The 16,594-nt window shown below is 45.7% G+C and overlaps 1 protein-coding gene across 1 annotated transcript in view; it reads right to left on the bottom strand.

Moving 5' to 3' along the window:
* The window catches only part of LOC117822682 (nucleolar protein 58-like), an 84,738-nt gene extending 68,372 nt beyond the window's left edge, over nt 1-16,366 (bottom strand). The window contains exons 1-2 of the mRNA XM_034697529.1: nt 16,301-16,366; nt 10,599-10,848 (exon numbers count right to left, since the gene is read on the bottom strand). Of these exons, the coding sequence (XP_034553420.1) occupies nt 10,599-10,848; nt 16,301-16,366 (316 nt within the window). The remainder of the gene's footprint in view (nt 1-10,598; nt 10,849-16,300) is intronic.
* Between the last annotated feature and the right edge of the window lie 228 nt (nt 16,367-16,594).

The following is a 16,594-nucleotide window of genomic DNA, read 5'->3' on the forward strand; positions in this document are numbered from 1 at the left end:
ACTTTCTTCATGTGGCGTCTTCACTGTCCCAAATTAGTGACGCCGGCCGTGCATCTTGGGGCGACATCTAAAACTTTTGGTGCAGTGAGGAGATACAAGAATAATAAACTACATATATGAAGGGCCGGACTTCCTTTTTCCTTTTCAATGGACTCTTCTCTGTTCGTAGTCTGAGTTGCAGCTTCAGACCAACAGTTTGACCACCTTGTTCTCCTGATTTATTCACTGCTATCTGTGGTGCAGCCGGTGCTCTGCCTCCGTATGGACTGTGTCTTGCAACCACAGTTAACTCAAATGTGATTGGCCGAGACATCATGTGCTAAAAATGGACACCAGAACACTTAGAGATCCGTGTCTGGTCCGTCTCCAATCCGTCACAGCACCGGATCTGATAGGTTTCTATTCTAGTCAATGTGTTAACTTCCACTGGATCCACTCCGTTGCGTTCCGGCTGCGTCTCTGATCCGGCAAGACTTCTATTTTTGCCGGATGCCGGAGCAGATGGAGCGGGACAGGAAGTCAGGTTTCACCAAAACAAAATGAAAACATCTGGTTAATTTTCAGAATAAAACACTCTGTGTTATCACCAGATCGTATTTCACTTAACTACAACAACAAACCAAAGTCACGATGAGCGGAGCCAGGCCTGGAGTCAACAGGTCAGAGGTTTTCAGAGGACCAGAAAGACAACATGGATGAGGAGAGGAGGAGAATCCTTGATTCAGTGATTACAGCGTTGAAAACCTCGGTCACATGACTCCAGCTGACATGGATCTGGTGGAAGTCCGATGTTAGACCCAAAACATCTTGTCCCTTGCCTATAGAGTGCAAGAACTGCACTGACTGCTGGATCTGGGAAGTCCTTCAAACTGAGACCTGTCAGGAGCTTTTAGAAACCCTTCAGGTCAGGTTGGAAGTCAAAAGATCTGCTGCTGATTTGACTAAAATCATTGTTTATGTTATTACTAACAGCAGCAGGATAATCACTGCTACTGACTCATGTTTTCTAAAGACCAATGTGGTGGAAAAAACTGCAAATGCATCTGAGATCGCTTGTAAGACAGTAAGACAGACGGTGTGGGGATGGATGGAGTTTTTCGACACATATTTGAGGCAGTTTTTAAACATCTCTGTGATTTTGGGAGATGATGGTCCAGCTTGGAGTATCTGGAGAATAAGAGAACTCCTGCAGACATTTGTGATATACTTCTGATGCAGTTTGTTTCAGTTTTTGAGATTTTAAACGAACATTTTCATAGTTGAGAAAAGTTTGGGGTACTTTAGCAACCGCTTGATGCAGCTTTGATGGAGTTTGGATTTAGCCGGGGACAGTTTGAAGCAGTTGGAAACAATTTAAGACATTGTGGAGATTTGTGGGGAAATGTGTAAACAGAGGGGGACGGTTTGGATGAGTCCATGACAATTAGGGGACAGCCTGTGACAGTTTAGGACATTGTGGGACCGTCTTGGGCTGGCCTGTGACAGTCTGGGGGCGCTCCGGGGCCTGTTTTTGGAACATTTCTGGACTGCTTGGTTGAGGGTTGAAGCTGCTTCCAAAAAGACAGCTCTGTGTTGGTCTGCAGTGAGGAGGAGGAAGAAGAGGAGGAGAGGAGGAGAGGAGGAGGAGGAGGAGGAGAGGAGGAGGAGGAGGCACCAGCACATTCCTGCTTTATTCTGGGCTGCGGTTCAAAGATGGGGGTGACACTGTGCTGCTGTGGTCGCCGGCAATTTGGCTGTGGGCTTTACGCTATTTCAATCCCCCCTCGACGTACGCATCTTGTATGCACACACACACACACACACACACACACACATGTACAGTAACAGAACGACGGTGCCACACATTTGCACATGCTTCTGGAAACACACATCAAACAGGAGGACGTGTGACTCTTTTAGAAACTGTTTGTTTGAATCAGACACCTGATCGCCGCTCTGTAGCTTTAACCACAAATACACACAGACATTATTAATGCCTCTGGTAACATCAATGGAATATTTCAAATTCACATAGAATATCTAAATTAAATGAATCTGAAAATGATTCATTTACAATGGTCTCTGAGTGCTGAGTCATGAAATACTTCAGGATCAGGACTTCTATCATTTGTTAGTTTTATCACTCCGTAGTCTCCGGGGCAACAGGACCATGGGACGCCCGGAGCAGAGGAGGCTGAAGGGGAGTATGTGCACGCAGAGGAGCTCGGCTCCGGGTGTCAGATGGAGCTGTTTGTCTAAACTCTGAGCTGTTTGGGGAAGTTAGTGAACCGGTCCTGGGGAAAGTTAGTGAACTGGTCCTTAGGAAAGTTAGTGCACTGGTCCAGGGGAAAGTTAGTGAACCGGTCCTGGGGAAAGTTAGTGGACCGGTCCTGGGGTAAGTTAGTGGACCGGTCCTGGGGAAAGTTAGTGGACCGGTCCTGGGGTAAGTTAGTGAACCGGTCCTGGGGAAAGTTAGTGAACCGGTCCTGGGGAAAGTTAGTGAACCGGTCCTGGGGAAAGTTAGTGGACCGGTCCTGGGGTAAGTTAGTGAACCGGTCCTGGGGAAAGTTAGTGAACCGGTCCTGGGGAAAGTTAGGGAACCGGTCCTGGGGAAAGTTAGGGAACCGGTCCTGGGGAAAGTTAGTGAACAGGTCCTGGGGAAAGTTAGTGAACCGGTCCTGGGGAAAGTTAGTGAACTGGTCCTGGGGAAAGTTAGTGAACAGGTCCTGGGGAAAGTTAATGAACCGGTCCTGGGGAAAGTTAGTGAACCGGTCCTGGGGAAAGTTAGTGAACTGGTCCTGGGGAAAGTTAGTGAACCGGTCCTGGGGAAAGTTAGTGAACTGGTCCTGGGGAAAGTTAGTGAACTGGTCCTGGGGAAACTTAGTGAACTGGTCCTGGGGAAACTTAGTGAACCGGTCCTGGGGAAAGTTAGTGAACTGGTCCTTAGGAAAGTTAGTGAACTGGTCCTGGGGAAAGTTAGTGAACTGGTCCTGGGAAAAGTAAGTGAACTGGTCCTGGGGAAAGTTAGTGAACTGGTCCTGGGAAAAGTAAGTGAACTGGTCCTGGGGAAAGTTAGTGAACTGGTCCTGGGGAAAGTTAGTGAACTGGTCCTGGGGAAAGTTAGTGAACTGGTCCTGGGGAAAGCTAGTGAACTGGTCCTGGGGAAAGTTAGTGAACCGGTCCTGGGGAAAGTTAGTGAACCGGTCCTGGGGAAAGTTAGTGAACCGGTCCTGGGGAAAGTTAGTGAACCGGTCCTGGGGAAAGTTAGTGAAATGGTCCTGGGGAAAGTTAGTGAACTGGTCCTGGGGAAAGTTAGTGAACTGGTCCTGGGGAAAGTTAGTGAACTGGTCCTGGGGAAACTTAGTGAACCGGTCCTGGGGAAAGTTAGTGAACTGGTCCTTAGGAAAGTTAGTGAACTGGTCCTGGGGAAAGTTAGTGAACTGGTCCTGGGAAAAGTAAGTGAACTGGTCCTGGGGAAAGTTAGTGAACTGGTCCTGGGAAAAGTAAGTGAACTGGTCCTGGGGAAAGTTAGTGAACTGGTCCTGGGGAAAGTTAGTGAACTGGTCCTGGGGAAAGTTAGTGAACTGGTCCTGGGGAAAGTTAGTGAACTGGTCCTGGGAAAAGTAAGTGAACTGGTCTTGGGTAAAGCTAGTGAACTGGTCCTGGGGAAAGTTAGTGAACTGGTCCTGAGTGAAATCACCACAGTTAGGAAAACAGAAGAATGAACACATGCTGTCATCTTCAGCAGTGGATGTGTTGAGTTCTAATATTTTGACATAGTTTTTAGTATTTACAAATGGTCTGAAATATCATAGGTAGAATGTTTTTGTTGATTTGGGTTACCCGAGGCTTTATGGTTGTGAAAGTGATGAAACTTGAAAGAAGAGATCTTTTATTTTCATGTTAGTGAATAAAACGTCGTCAAACTGTCATTACTCACATTTTGACGTCTGAGCCTGAAACTGAAGATTTTTGAGTGTGCATGAAAAATGAGAAACCACCCAGAGCAGGAAAATAAAAGAACCCTCTAATGTTGAAGATTTATTGAACGATGAACCTCAGGTAATGATTGATTCCGTCTAAAATAGCGCTCTGCTGTTTTATATTTAGCATCCTGCAGGAGAACTCTTCAATTTGGAAACACCACAGAGACAGAACAAAGACAGCTGGTCGGGATTACACACAAGACACGACCTACACTTACACACACACTGCATGCATTTTCCTTCTCCTCAGTGTCCTCTGAACCTACACATGCATACACATAAATACATGGTGGCACACACACACACACATGCACACACACACAGCCCATCTTCTCCCCTCTCTTTAGGTCTAAAATAGACGCAGGCCCCAAACCACAGCTACCAGTGGAACACTGTGAAAATAACTGCAGCACACACATGTGCACTACGGTGGTGTGTGGATTAGAGGATGTGTGTGTTTGTGTGTAGTCTGTGTGTCTGCTCGCTTCAGCTGGACTGTGAACGAAAGCAAATATTGAGGTTGTCATTAGGAAGAGATAAATGAGAACATGACATATGAGAGTACATTACCAATACATCACGTCAGCTTTCAGTGTGTCAGGTGACTCTCTGCACTTTGGATCAAATACTTAGACCGTGCTCATTAGACATCCAGTCCTAAACCTCTACGGTTTTCATTGACCGTAAGGATTCAAGAGAGAGAGATCTCCTCTTTAAATCTAACTGACCATGATCTCCTCTTTAAATCTAACCGACCATGATCAGACATGGAACAGAAACTGACAGAGCAGCCAAAAGGAGTTATAAGCGGTTAAAGTTGATGTTAGGGTTGGGTACCGTTTCAATTTAATTGATTCCGGCTCTTATCTATTCCGGCTCTTATCGATTCTGGCTCGTATCGATTCCGGCTCTTATCGATTCTGGCTCTTATTGATCCGGCTCTTATCGATTCCGGTTCTTATCGATTCCGGCTCTTATCGATTCCGGCTCTTATCGATTCTGGTTCTTATCGATTCTGGCTCTTATCGATTCCGGCTCTTATCGATTCTGGCTCTTATCGATTCTGGCTCTTATCGATTCTGGCTCTTATCGATTCTGGCTCTTATCGATTCTGGTTCTTATCGACTCTGGCTCTTATCGATTCCAGTTCTTATCTATTCTGGCTCTTATCGATTCCGGCTCTTATCTATTCTGGCTCTTATCGACTCTGGCTCTTATCGATTCCAGTTCTTATCTATTCTGGCTCTTATCGACTCTGGCTCTTATCGATTCCGGCTCCTATCGATTCCGGGTCTTATCGATTCCTGCTCTTATCGATTCTGGCTCTTATCGATTCCGGGTCTTATCGATTCCTGCTCTTATTGATTCTGGCTCTTATCGATTCTGGCTCTTATCGATTCTGGCTCTTATCGATTCTGGCTCTTATCGACTCTGGCTCTTATCGATTCTGGCTCTTATCGATTCCAGTTCTTATCTATTCTGGCTCTTATCGACTCTGGCTCTTATCTATTCTGGCTCTTATCGATTCCAGTTCTTATCTATTCTGGCTCTTATCGACTCTGGCTCTTATCGATTCCGGCTCTTATCGATTCCTGCTCTTATCGATTCTGGTTCTTATCGACTCTGGCTCTTATCGATTCTGGCTCTTATCGATTCCGGCTCTTATCGATTTCGGCTCTTATCCATTCCTGCTCTTATCAATTCCGGTTCTTATCGATTCTGGCTCTTATCGATTCCGGCTCTAATCCATTTCGGCTCTTATCAATTCTGGCTCTTATCGATTCTGGCTCTTATTGATTCCTGCTCTTATCGATTCCTGCTCTTATCAATTCTGGCTCTTATCGATTCCGGCTCTTATCGATTCCGGCTCTTATCGATTCCTGTGTCTGAGAAATTTGGAACCGGTTCTGAGACAGAGCTGGTTTTTGGTACCCAAGCCTGGTTCCTATATGCAGTTTGAGGGTGAAAGTGTGTCTCTGCACAGATAAAAGAGTGAGCAGTCAAAGCTTCATGCTCAACAGCAGAATCTAACCTAAATCTAATGTGACTGATGAAATAGTAAGTTGGGTAAAGCCCTGACTTAAAGCAGGATCCACTACGTTAGAAAAGAGCAGAGCGAATGATGTAAGTGTGTGAGGGAGGACGAGAGGAAGCATTAAAAGCAGACAGGAACAACAGAAATAGAGACACAGCAGACCAGGATCTGATCAAAGACAAACTCTATTAAAAGAGATTAATTACAGGTTAAGAGCCGAGGAGGAAACAGCAGAGGAAACAGAGCACAGAGAAACGACATTAAAGAAGACTCAGAGAGTCTGAAACTGCTTCTCTCTGCAGAGGACGAGGGAGCGGGGGCGGAGGAAGACGTTAAAACACAAACCTCCCTGTTTGAGGTCAGTTCAAAGCTATGCTGACAGCAAGCTGACTAATGAAGCCATGTGATAAACACTCTTGATTTCACCAGGTGTGTGAGCGCGCGAGTGTGTGTGTGTGAGTGTGAGTGTGTGTGTGTGTGTGTACAGATTGCAGCTGTTGAAGCCAGTTTGTCTGGATGATGTCATCAGGAGGTCAGGTGATGGAGAGAGAGGGAAACTGGATTATATTACCTTTAGACAATAACACTTTTCTTTACAGGAGCTTTTTCTGCAGATTTAGGAGAACAAGAAACAAACTGAACTCTAACTTGAGAAAATGTCTGCAGAGTGATGAGAGGAGGAGGGATAACGATCAAACCACAGTGTGAGCATGGCATAGACCAGCGTTACACTCTCTTATGAGTTGATCAGAATGAAAGCTGAAGAAGTTCATGCACCAGTGAGTAACAGGGGACTTTAAAGATGGAAATAAAGGCTGAAATAACAACAGACAGCCAGGGTAGCCCCTTGTCCCTGATCCTGTTTGTGATTTTTATGGACAGGATCTCAAGGCGCAGCCGGGGGGAGAAGGGTCTCCACTTCGGGCTCAGAATTTCATCTCTGCTTTTTGCAGACGATGTGGTTCCGTTGGCTCCTTCGAGCTGGGACCTCCAGCAGGCATGGGGGCGGTTTGCAGCCGAGTGCGAAGCGGCTGGGATGGGAGTCAGTACCTCCAAGTCTTACCCCTTTTCGACCGAGGCAGTTGGCTGGGCTCAGCCTTAGAGAGAGGGTCAGGAGCTCGGACACCCTGAGGGAGCTCGGAGTAGAGCCGCTGCTCCTTTGCATCGAAAGGAGTCAGCTGAGGTGGATCGGACGCCTCCCTTTAGAGGTGCTCCAGGCACTGGAAGAAGGCCCCGGGGAAGACCCAGAACTCGATGGAGGGGTTATAAACCCCCCTGGTCTGGGATCTTCTCTGGGTTCCCCAGTAGGAGCTGGAAAGTGTTGCTGGGGAGAGGGATGTCTGGGTCAATTTGCTTGGACTGCTACCTCCACAACCCGACCCCGGGTAGCGGAAGAAAATGGAAGGATGGATGGAATAACAACAGAAATCTTTGCAGGTCAAAAGTTGTATTCAACAATAATAAAAGCCTGCCTCTAATTGTAGCCTGTCCCAAATAAAGGCAGGGTGAGTTTCCAGACTGAGACAAATAAAAGCCTGAGCTTCTAATAGAGGTTTTACGGTAAATAAGGGTGACAGATTTATAGTGGACTTGTTTATCTGAGGATAGATGAAGGACTTCTCTTCTGAAGAAAAACCTGATCCTCCTTTCTTTCTAGTCTTGGATGAAAATCAACGGTGACGCCATCCTCCATCAAAGACCGCCATGTGTCAGAGCTCAGGAGATTTAGGAGTGTTTGAATCCAAACACACACATTGATGCGTCACAATGAAGCAGGGCATGTTAGTGTGTGTGTGTGTGTGTGTAGTGTGTGTGTGTGTCTGTGTCTGTGGTCTTAAAACAGTGTTGTTGGAAATGTAAACGAGCATGTATGTTTACGGCTGGGTGGAAAAGCAACAACTGGGGCGGATAACAAACGACTGTTTACTGCAGCTCGGCGTGTGTGTGTGTGTGTGTTTGTGTGTGTGTGTGTCTGAGTGTGTGAATTCTGGCAGCAGACCAAAGGAGAAAGTGGAGACTGCATGAAAAGGAAACATAAACACAAACACACACTCTCTCCGTCTCTCCCACACACACAGGATTAATTGATTCAGTTCTGTTCCAGTGAAATTTGTGAATTACTGTAATTGCGATAATGACTTTTAAACACGCCTTTAAAGTTTTATAGACCTCCCCAACCTCTCTGTTTCTCTCACACACACACACACACACACACACACACACACACACACACACACACACACACACACACACACGTTTACTCTTGCATCACTGCAAGACGGCTTATCTATGTTGGGTATGCACTGACATCACTTTCCCTACAGGACACGCCCCCTTAGTTGGACCAGGTGGCCAAACATCCTGCAACAGGTTTAAAGGAGGAGAAATGAAAACAGGAGTAAGACAGACATGTTCTTAAGTTGGTTAAAGATGTAAACATGTGGTCAGAAAGTTGGTGTGAACACAAATCTGTTCACCCTGACTTCATCCAGATCCGCCAGACAGCTGGAGTCATGTGACCTGAGGTTTTTCCCACGGTAATCATTGAATCAAGGATTCTCCTCCTCCTCTCCTCATCCATGTTGTCTTTCTGAGGGTCAGTACAAAGCTGGGTTTGCATCAATGCTGACCCTCATATGAGGATCTTTAACGACAGTTAGTGACTCAAAAACATTGATAAGTGTGTCTTCTTTGTGGTAATATTTACAGGGGTTCTTCTGGGGCGCTCGCCATGTTTTGGTGTTTTTCTGCCTCTGCATCCATCTGCAACTTTCCCCCTCAGACAACACTCACCTGGGACTTCCACCAGAGAGCCCCTCCGTGCTCTCTCGTTTCATTTTCAGAACTCAGCACGGAGCAGGACCGCCGGACAGCTGGAGTCATGTGACCGAGGTTTTCCCAGCAGTAATCACTGAATCAAGGATTCTCCTCCTCCTCCTCTCCTCATCCATGTAGTCTTTCTGGTCCTCTGAAAACCTCTGACCTGTTGACTCCAGGCCTGGCTCCGCTCATCATGACTTTGGTTTGTTGTGAAATAGGATCTAGCTTTAACACAGAGACTTTTATTCTGAAAATCAACCAGATGTTTTAAAGTTGTTTAGGAGTCTTGCGTATCTGCTGTGGAGAGCTCAGGATTGCTGGAGCAGAAAAGGGGCGGAAGGGCAGTGACACAGACCAAAAAGGATGGGTGGAAGTTACATCAAACTTCCTCCAGATCCGTGTCCGGTCCATCTCCGGTCCGCTGCGATCCGGCTCAGTGCTCTCTCGTTCGTCAACACTGCACTGTCTGCATTTTCAGGACCATTGGACAGCTGGAGTCATGTGACCGAGGTTTTCCCAGCAGTAATCACTGAATCAAGGATTCTCCTCCTCCTCCTCTCCTCATCCATGTTGTCTTTCTGGTCCTCTGAAAACCTCTGACCTGTTGACTCCAGGCCTGGCTCCGCTCATCATGACTTTGGTTTGTTGTTGTAGTTAAGTGAAATACGATCTGGTGATAACACAGAGTGTTTTATTCTGAAAATTAACCGGATGTTTTCATTTTGTTTTGGTGAAACCTGACTTCCTGTCCCGCTCCATCTGCTCTGTTGAGATTGATGAGTCGTGCTCCGGCATCTGGCAAGAAGACAAGTCTTGAGTATCTGATCCAGAGGACTCCGACCTGTTGGATCAGACGCAGCCGGAACGCAATGGGGTGGATCCAGTGGAAGTTAACACATTGACTATGGTTGAATTTGGTAGTTATGGTGTGAATGAGGCAGGTTGAGTCTCCCTTGCTGATTGGATCTCAGTCACATCATCTCTCTCCTGATTTTGTAGTTAAAACCTCTGAAATGTTGCTAAACCCTTGCCTGCATGAAGCATGCTGCACAGTACCTCACAGACTTTAACACCAGCCAGGTAAGGAAGGTATTTTTCCACTGATTCTAGAAATAATTCTCCACATTTAGAGCTTATTTTGACAAAAATGACTGTTTTCAATTAAAGTTTAAAACATGAAACCCTGAGAAAGAGTAACACGGGAAGGAGTGAGTGAAAGAAGGAGGAAGGAAAGGAGGAGAGGAAACAGACTGTAATTGATGATCTTGTCAGAGGACCTCTATAAACCTGAGTCGGGACTAAATGACCCGTAAGGTGTGTGTACGTGTGTGTGTGTTTCTGTGGTCGTATTTGTGGAAGAGTGTGTGTATGTGTGCCCTTTTATGAGTGTGTGTACCTGACAGGCTCGACTGTACGAGCCGTGTTTTTATGAGTGTGTCTGCTCTGTGTCTTGAGCGTGTACAGTGTGTGTGTGAGTTATCAGTGTGTGTGTGTGTGTGTGTGTGCAGGGTCAGTGTTGAATACACCTCATGTTTTTACCTGATGAGGCTTTAAATCTTCACCAGGGGACACACAGAACAAGACACACACACACTCACTCACACACACACATGCACTCATAAACTCTGATGCAGCTTTAAATGTTGTGTTTTATTTACAGTGAGTATTATTTTACTCCACCCCAGTACCATGCCTCCATGTGTGACTTACTCCATGAAGGACTACTTTCAGGACTCTTTTGTGTTTCTCTGCAAAGTAGACTCTGAAGAAAGACTCACCTGGAGCAGCCAGGCTCTGGACCTGGACCGGGACCGGGGTGTTGCTCTCAGAAGCCAGGGTGAGGCGGCCTCCCTTGCCGATGCGCTCACACAGCACAGTGATGTGCCTCTTAAGGCGGGCGGTGTCCTGGGGGAGGCCGAGCATGGGGCTCCCGGTCTGGGCCAGAGATGTGGCCTGGTCCTTCGGGCTCCGGGAGAGACAGGTCCTGAGGAGGTGGGAGACGGCGGCGTCACAGCTCTCCTCCCAGCCCTGAGGAGACGAGAGGAGGAAGAGGAGAGAGGAAATAAGAGACTGAGTTAGTAGTAGAAAAGAAACAAGAGAAGGAGAGAGACAGAGCAGCAGAGAACAGAAGATAGACTTGATGTTTTATCTTAATGATTGTTATCTCAATTAAATATTAAACCAGTGAGTGTTTTGTTTCCTATCTTTCTTCCTCTTACTTTTATGCTTCAAAGTGTTGTGTAATGAAGTTAAAAGGACATTTGTTCATTTTATAAATGCTAAAATGTGGAGGAGAGGAGAAGCTGAAGAGATGGACTTAAAAGATGATTGAAGGAGGACGAAAGGAGAACTTTTCAGGAACTAAAAGGTTCCTTTAACCATGTCTTTGAGGCATATTTTCATGACCATGCATTCTCTGAAATGTCTGTTTACATATGAGAAATAAGATTAGATCCATGTCTAAATGTCCAGTATCTCTTCACTGCACTTTGTGACAGGCTCTGTGGTTTGACACAAGATATACTCTCATTTAAAGCTCCTGTGAGGAACATGTGTTTTCTGTTGATTTTGGCGCCCCCTGAGGACAAAATAAACTTGCATCTTGTTGTCTTTAACAGTCAACTGTAGCACCAATCACAAATCTTGCTGTAGAGAATGTATAACAAAGGCTGTTTAGGAAGTGTTTATGGTCTCCACACGGTGGGGTACGAGCTAAGCTAAAGCTAACACCGCAGCGGCTCCCTTTACCCAACAATTTCCTCGCTGATGTCCGGTCTCTGGAGAACAAAATGTATAAACTATGACTCTGCATCACCAGCAATGAATGGATCATGGACTCAAATGCCATGATCTTTACAGAGACATGATGGAACAGCAGTTTTCCAGACAGTACTAGAGTCATCCTGCAGACAGGACTGCAGATGACTCTAATAAGACCAGAGGCGGAGGTCTGTGCACTTTTGCAGGACATGAAGAAGAATCAGTAGATGATCAGGCGGTTCAGTCTGCTTTATGACCCGATGCAAACTCCTCACAGGAGCTTTAAGTCACCGTAACACATCAGTAACATAAGTTTACATAATATGTACTCTTTATTGTTGTAACTGCAGCAGAGGTTTAAATGTCTCCTCCTGTTCGGGGTCAGATTCTGGATCATATGTGTAGTGTACTGGCGTGGGTTCCTCTGAGAGCTTGTGATGTTTGTTTCAGTGTTTTTCTGCCTCTGCATTTGTCTGCCTTGTCCCTCCAATCAGTGCCACATTAGCACAGCATCCACACCAACTCAGATCACTGCATGGTTAGAAACTGAGAGGCTGCAGATCCTCCAAAAAGGCTGGATTTGAGATAGAGGAGCCAAGAGGAGGGTTGGGAGAAGTAAACCGGATGCTTTAACATCTAATATTTACAAAACAGCAAAATAAACATGTCTTTTGTCACTGTCTCTCTCTCTCTCCTTCTGTTGTCTCTGGTCCTGATATCTGGTCTGGACATCTCTGATCTCTCTCTCTCCAACACGCCCACATGCACCTACATGCACACACACACACACATCTATCTTGTCCTACACACACCCCTGAACCCATAACCAGCCCTCTGAATGGACAATCCTGGATGAATGAGTATCAGAGGGAAGCAGTGTGTGTGTGTGTGTGTGTTCGTGTGTGTGTGCATGAGTTGGGTGTGTTGACAGGTACCCTCACCCCCCCTCCACCTCCTCCCCCCGCCTGCCGCCACACTGATAGGCCCCTAATGAGCCATAATGACAGGTAATCAACCCTGTAATGATGATGACAGAGAGACACAGACAGAGGCAGGGAGACAGAGAGAGAGAGAGAGAGAGAGAGAGAGAGAGAGAGAGAGAGAGAGAGAGAGAGAGAGAGAGAGAGAGAGAGAGAGAGAGAGGAGAGAAGTAAGGAGATAGGAGAGATAGAGAGCGAGAGAGAGAGGAGAGAGAGAGAGAGATGTAGAAGGTCAAGGAGATGAGCTGATGATAGAGGGGAGGGCAGATATTAAAGACGGAAAAAAGACGAGTGGATGAGCAGAGATAAGAATTAGGAAGAAGAGAAGACGGTGGAGGGAGGGTGAAGCGTCTGGAAGGAGAGTAAATGAGAGAGGAGGAGTAGGATGAGGAAGAGGAGGAGAGATGAGGGGTATGTGACCTATTCTTACCACAATACCTCACCAGGTTATCAAATACTCGGAGCGACATAACTGCAGGTTTCTGTGGAGACTTCACACACACACACACACACACACACGCACGCTGACACAGGTTCCACATGCTGCGGAGGGAAATTAAATGTCTTCAGACGTAAACTGCAGACATTCATCCTCCTGAAGGAGAAGAAAGGAAGTAAAGAAAGATGGAGTGGAGCGAGTTTGGAGCGAAGCCAGCGCGATAAATTAAGACAAAGTTCGAGCTAACGCTGTAATCGGAGAGACGTTTGTTTCCTGCGACTGAAAACAAGAGACGTATTGTTTGATTCTGAGATCCTGCGTTGGTGAACATGTGCAGCTTTTTAAAGAGCTCAGATTTTTCGGGGTTAATGTGCATCGTTATTCATTTTTATCGGTTTTCTTCAGGAGAACGATCGGCATTGTTTCAGGAGTTTATTGTTGCTCATTGTTTGGAGCTCGACCTGCAGAGCGAGGTCTCTGTCCAGCGTTAGCACCTTCTCACAAAGTGTTTAGTTTGTGAGAATTATTGATCAGAGCAGGATTACACAGAGTCCACTATTCTGATTATAATGTCTTTAATAACAAACAGAGTCAAACGCTCCATATAAACACCTCAGTATGAATAAACAGGCCCAAATGACTGAGACTTCAATGGGTTACAGATGGAGGATTAGACCTCCTCATAAACAGAGAGAATGTGAATCGTGTAAATAATGTTATGAGATTACTCCCTGGCTGTTTCCTCTCTGTGCATGTCCTTTATTCAGTTCTAATGTATTATTTAATCCTTCAGTAGAAGCATGTTTTATAGATTTATCTCAAATATAAATAGAAAGATGAACACAAGTCAGAGAAGGCCGAACAGAACAGTGTCAACACTCTATCTTGTGCCCACGAAGAATACCAAAGCCAAGGTGAGGGGAGAGCACACCACCACTCTCTTTCAAGTACATACATAAAAAGCCATGGCAGGGAGAACACACCTTCCCTTCTCTTTCATGTGCAAACATAAAAAACTAAGGCAGGGAGAGAACACTTCCCCAGTCTTTCACGTACACACATGAAAAGCCAAGGCAGGAAGAGCACACCCTGCCCTCTCTTTCACTGCATACATCACAGCTAAGGCAGGAAGAGCACACTTTCCCTTCTCTTTCATGTGCATACATCAATAGCTAAGGCAGGAAGAGAACACCTCCCTTCTCTTTCATGAGTATACATAAAAAGCCAAGGCAGGAAGAGAACACCTCCCTTCTATTTCATGAGTATACATAAAAAGCCAAGGCAGGGAGAGCACATCTTCCCTTCTCTTTCATGAGTATACATAAAAAGCCAAGGCAGGAAGAGAACACCTCCCTTCTCTTTCATGAGTATACATAAAAAGCCAAGGCAGGGAGAGAACACCTCCCTTCTCTTTCATGAGTATACATAAAAAGCCAAGGCAGGAAGAGAACACCTCCCTTCTCTTTCATGTGCATACATCAATAGCTAAGGCAGGAAGAGAACACCTCCCTTCTCTTTCATGAGTATACATAAAAAGCCAAGGCAGGGAGAGCACATCTCCCTTCTATTTCATGAGTATACATAAAAAGCCAAGGCAGGGAGAGCACATTTTCCCTTCTCTTTCATGAGTATACATAAAAAGCCAAGGCAGGGAGAGAACACCTCCCTTCTCTTTCATGAGTATACATAAAAAGCCAAGGCAGGAAGAGAACACCTCCCTTCTCTTTCATGTGCATACATCAATAGCTAAGGCAGGAAGAGAACACCTCCCTTCTCTTTCATGAGTATACATAAAAAGCCAAGGCAGGGAGAGCACATCTTCCCTTCTCTTTCACGTGCGTACATGAAAATCAAATGCTGGGAGAGCAGCAGCAAAGCGTCCCAGGGTACAGAACAGAGTGAGCATCAGTGATAATACATATGACACTGGAAAAATCTGACACAGCAGAAAGGTGGAGCTGTGTTGCAAAGCAGTGTGTGAATGAAGCAGGAAGCGTAGGCAGGCTAAAGTGATGTGAGTAGAACAGCCATGTTGACATTTGCCAATTAGCTAACGCCACGCTCCATGTGTCTGATCTGTTTCTGTGAGCACCAGCTTTTGAAAACTCAGATAACCGATCAAGTAAACACAATGAACCAATCACAGTGACTCAGCATAAACCTGCATCATCCAGCTTTTGAGGTAGCAGAGAGAGGGGGAGAGGTTGTTTGGATGCATTACATAATGAACTGGTTCACTAATAAACCCTCTGTTCTGATGTAGATGAGTAAGTGCACTGACAGTAATCATGTTATGAACAGGCAGATTCATTGTTGGAGAAATGGAAGTTGAAATCCATATTTTTTCTCATCTGAAGGATTATGAGTATTTAAGCTGTGTGTGGACTACATCAGGATTATCAGATCTGACAGGGGAGAAGTCCCAGGAGTGATTTCAACCTTACTGGACGGTCTTCTTAAATCTTCCAGAGACCTTGAGGGACTCCCAAAGAGACGAGTAAATGTTCAGACAGTTGTCCTTCAGTCCTGACATCCTCATCACGACTGGGAAAGTCATTTATTACAGCTCTCTGTGTGAGAACAATGCAGTACAGTCAGCCCTCAGGGAAGTCAAATCTTCTTCACAATGACTTCCCTAAAGAAAGCATTTTTGAGTTGTCCTTAAATTCACAAGTTGTGGTTAAGCTCACCTAAAAGTAACAAATTGATTGGATAAACATTCATTTTGAACAGTTTTTCCCAAAATATCAAACAAGACTGTACAAAATATTCCCAGTGATTCCTCGTCAGTGATCGTTCCATGGTGATGGATTCTTCTCTGCCTGTTGCGGTGGATTGAACATGAACCTGTCCTCATTCAGCTCTCCTTCTTCTCTGAGCTCTGTGGTTCACACACCTTTAAAAAGAAACTAATGTCTGACCTTTGAACCCTGCTGCTATCATCACCACCGCTCAGGGTTTAACTTTCTTTGGAGAGATCGCTAACCTAAAGTTTCTCTCACCTGCTCCTTCATCAGATTGATGGACAGGATAACAGATGTAAACGTCCGTAGCTTGCTGATTTAGCATGCTAACAGAAGCTAACGGATTCCCTTCACCTTACGGTCTATGGTGTCAACAAGCAGAAGCTAAATGTGTCTGAGCTCTTCTCTGTGGATTGATTTGACATGACGTGTGATCAGTTTGTCTCTGGTGTTGCTCATGTTAGTGAAAGTTAATAACCGTTGTCAAGGGGTTTGGACCAATCAGAATCAAGCTTCTTACGCAGCTGGAAGATCAGTAATACCTCTTTTCGACCAACGTGAACCGGGTTGTATTTCAGGGCTGGTGCTCGCACTGGTGCCGAGCCGTGGAAGAGGCACGCCATGACATCAGATTTACGTGACTGCTTTTCCCAGCAGCGCTAGCGTGAGCTTTCCCTCACAACAACAACAACAACAACGATGGAGGACAACGGCAGCTTGTCTCCTCGGCTGAACGCTGCTTTGCCTTGAAATCCATTAGACTCTTTAATTTTATCTCTGCAGGATGATGGAGGAAACACATTTAGTTTGTGTTTTTGATCACAGCAACCCCGCCCCTCGCCCCTGACGTA

The sequence above is a fragment of the Notolabrus celidotus genome, chromosome 12 (genome assembly GCF_009762535.1).
Source record: "Notolabrus celidotus isolate fNotCel1 chromosome 12, fNotCel1.pri, whole genome shotgun sequence".
Classification (NCBI taxonomy): Eukaryota; Metazoa; Chordata; class Actinopteri; order Labriformes; family Labridae; genus Notolabrus; species Notolabrus celidotus.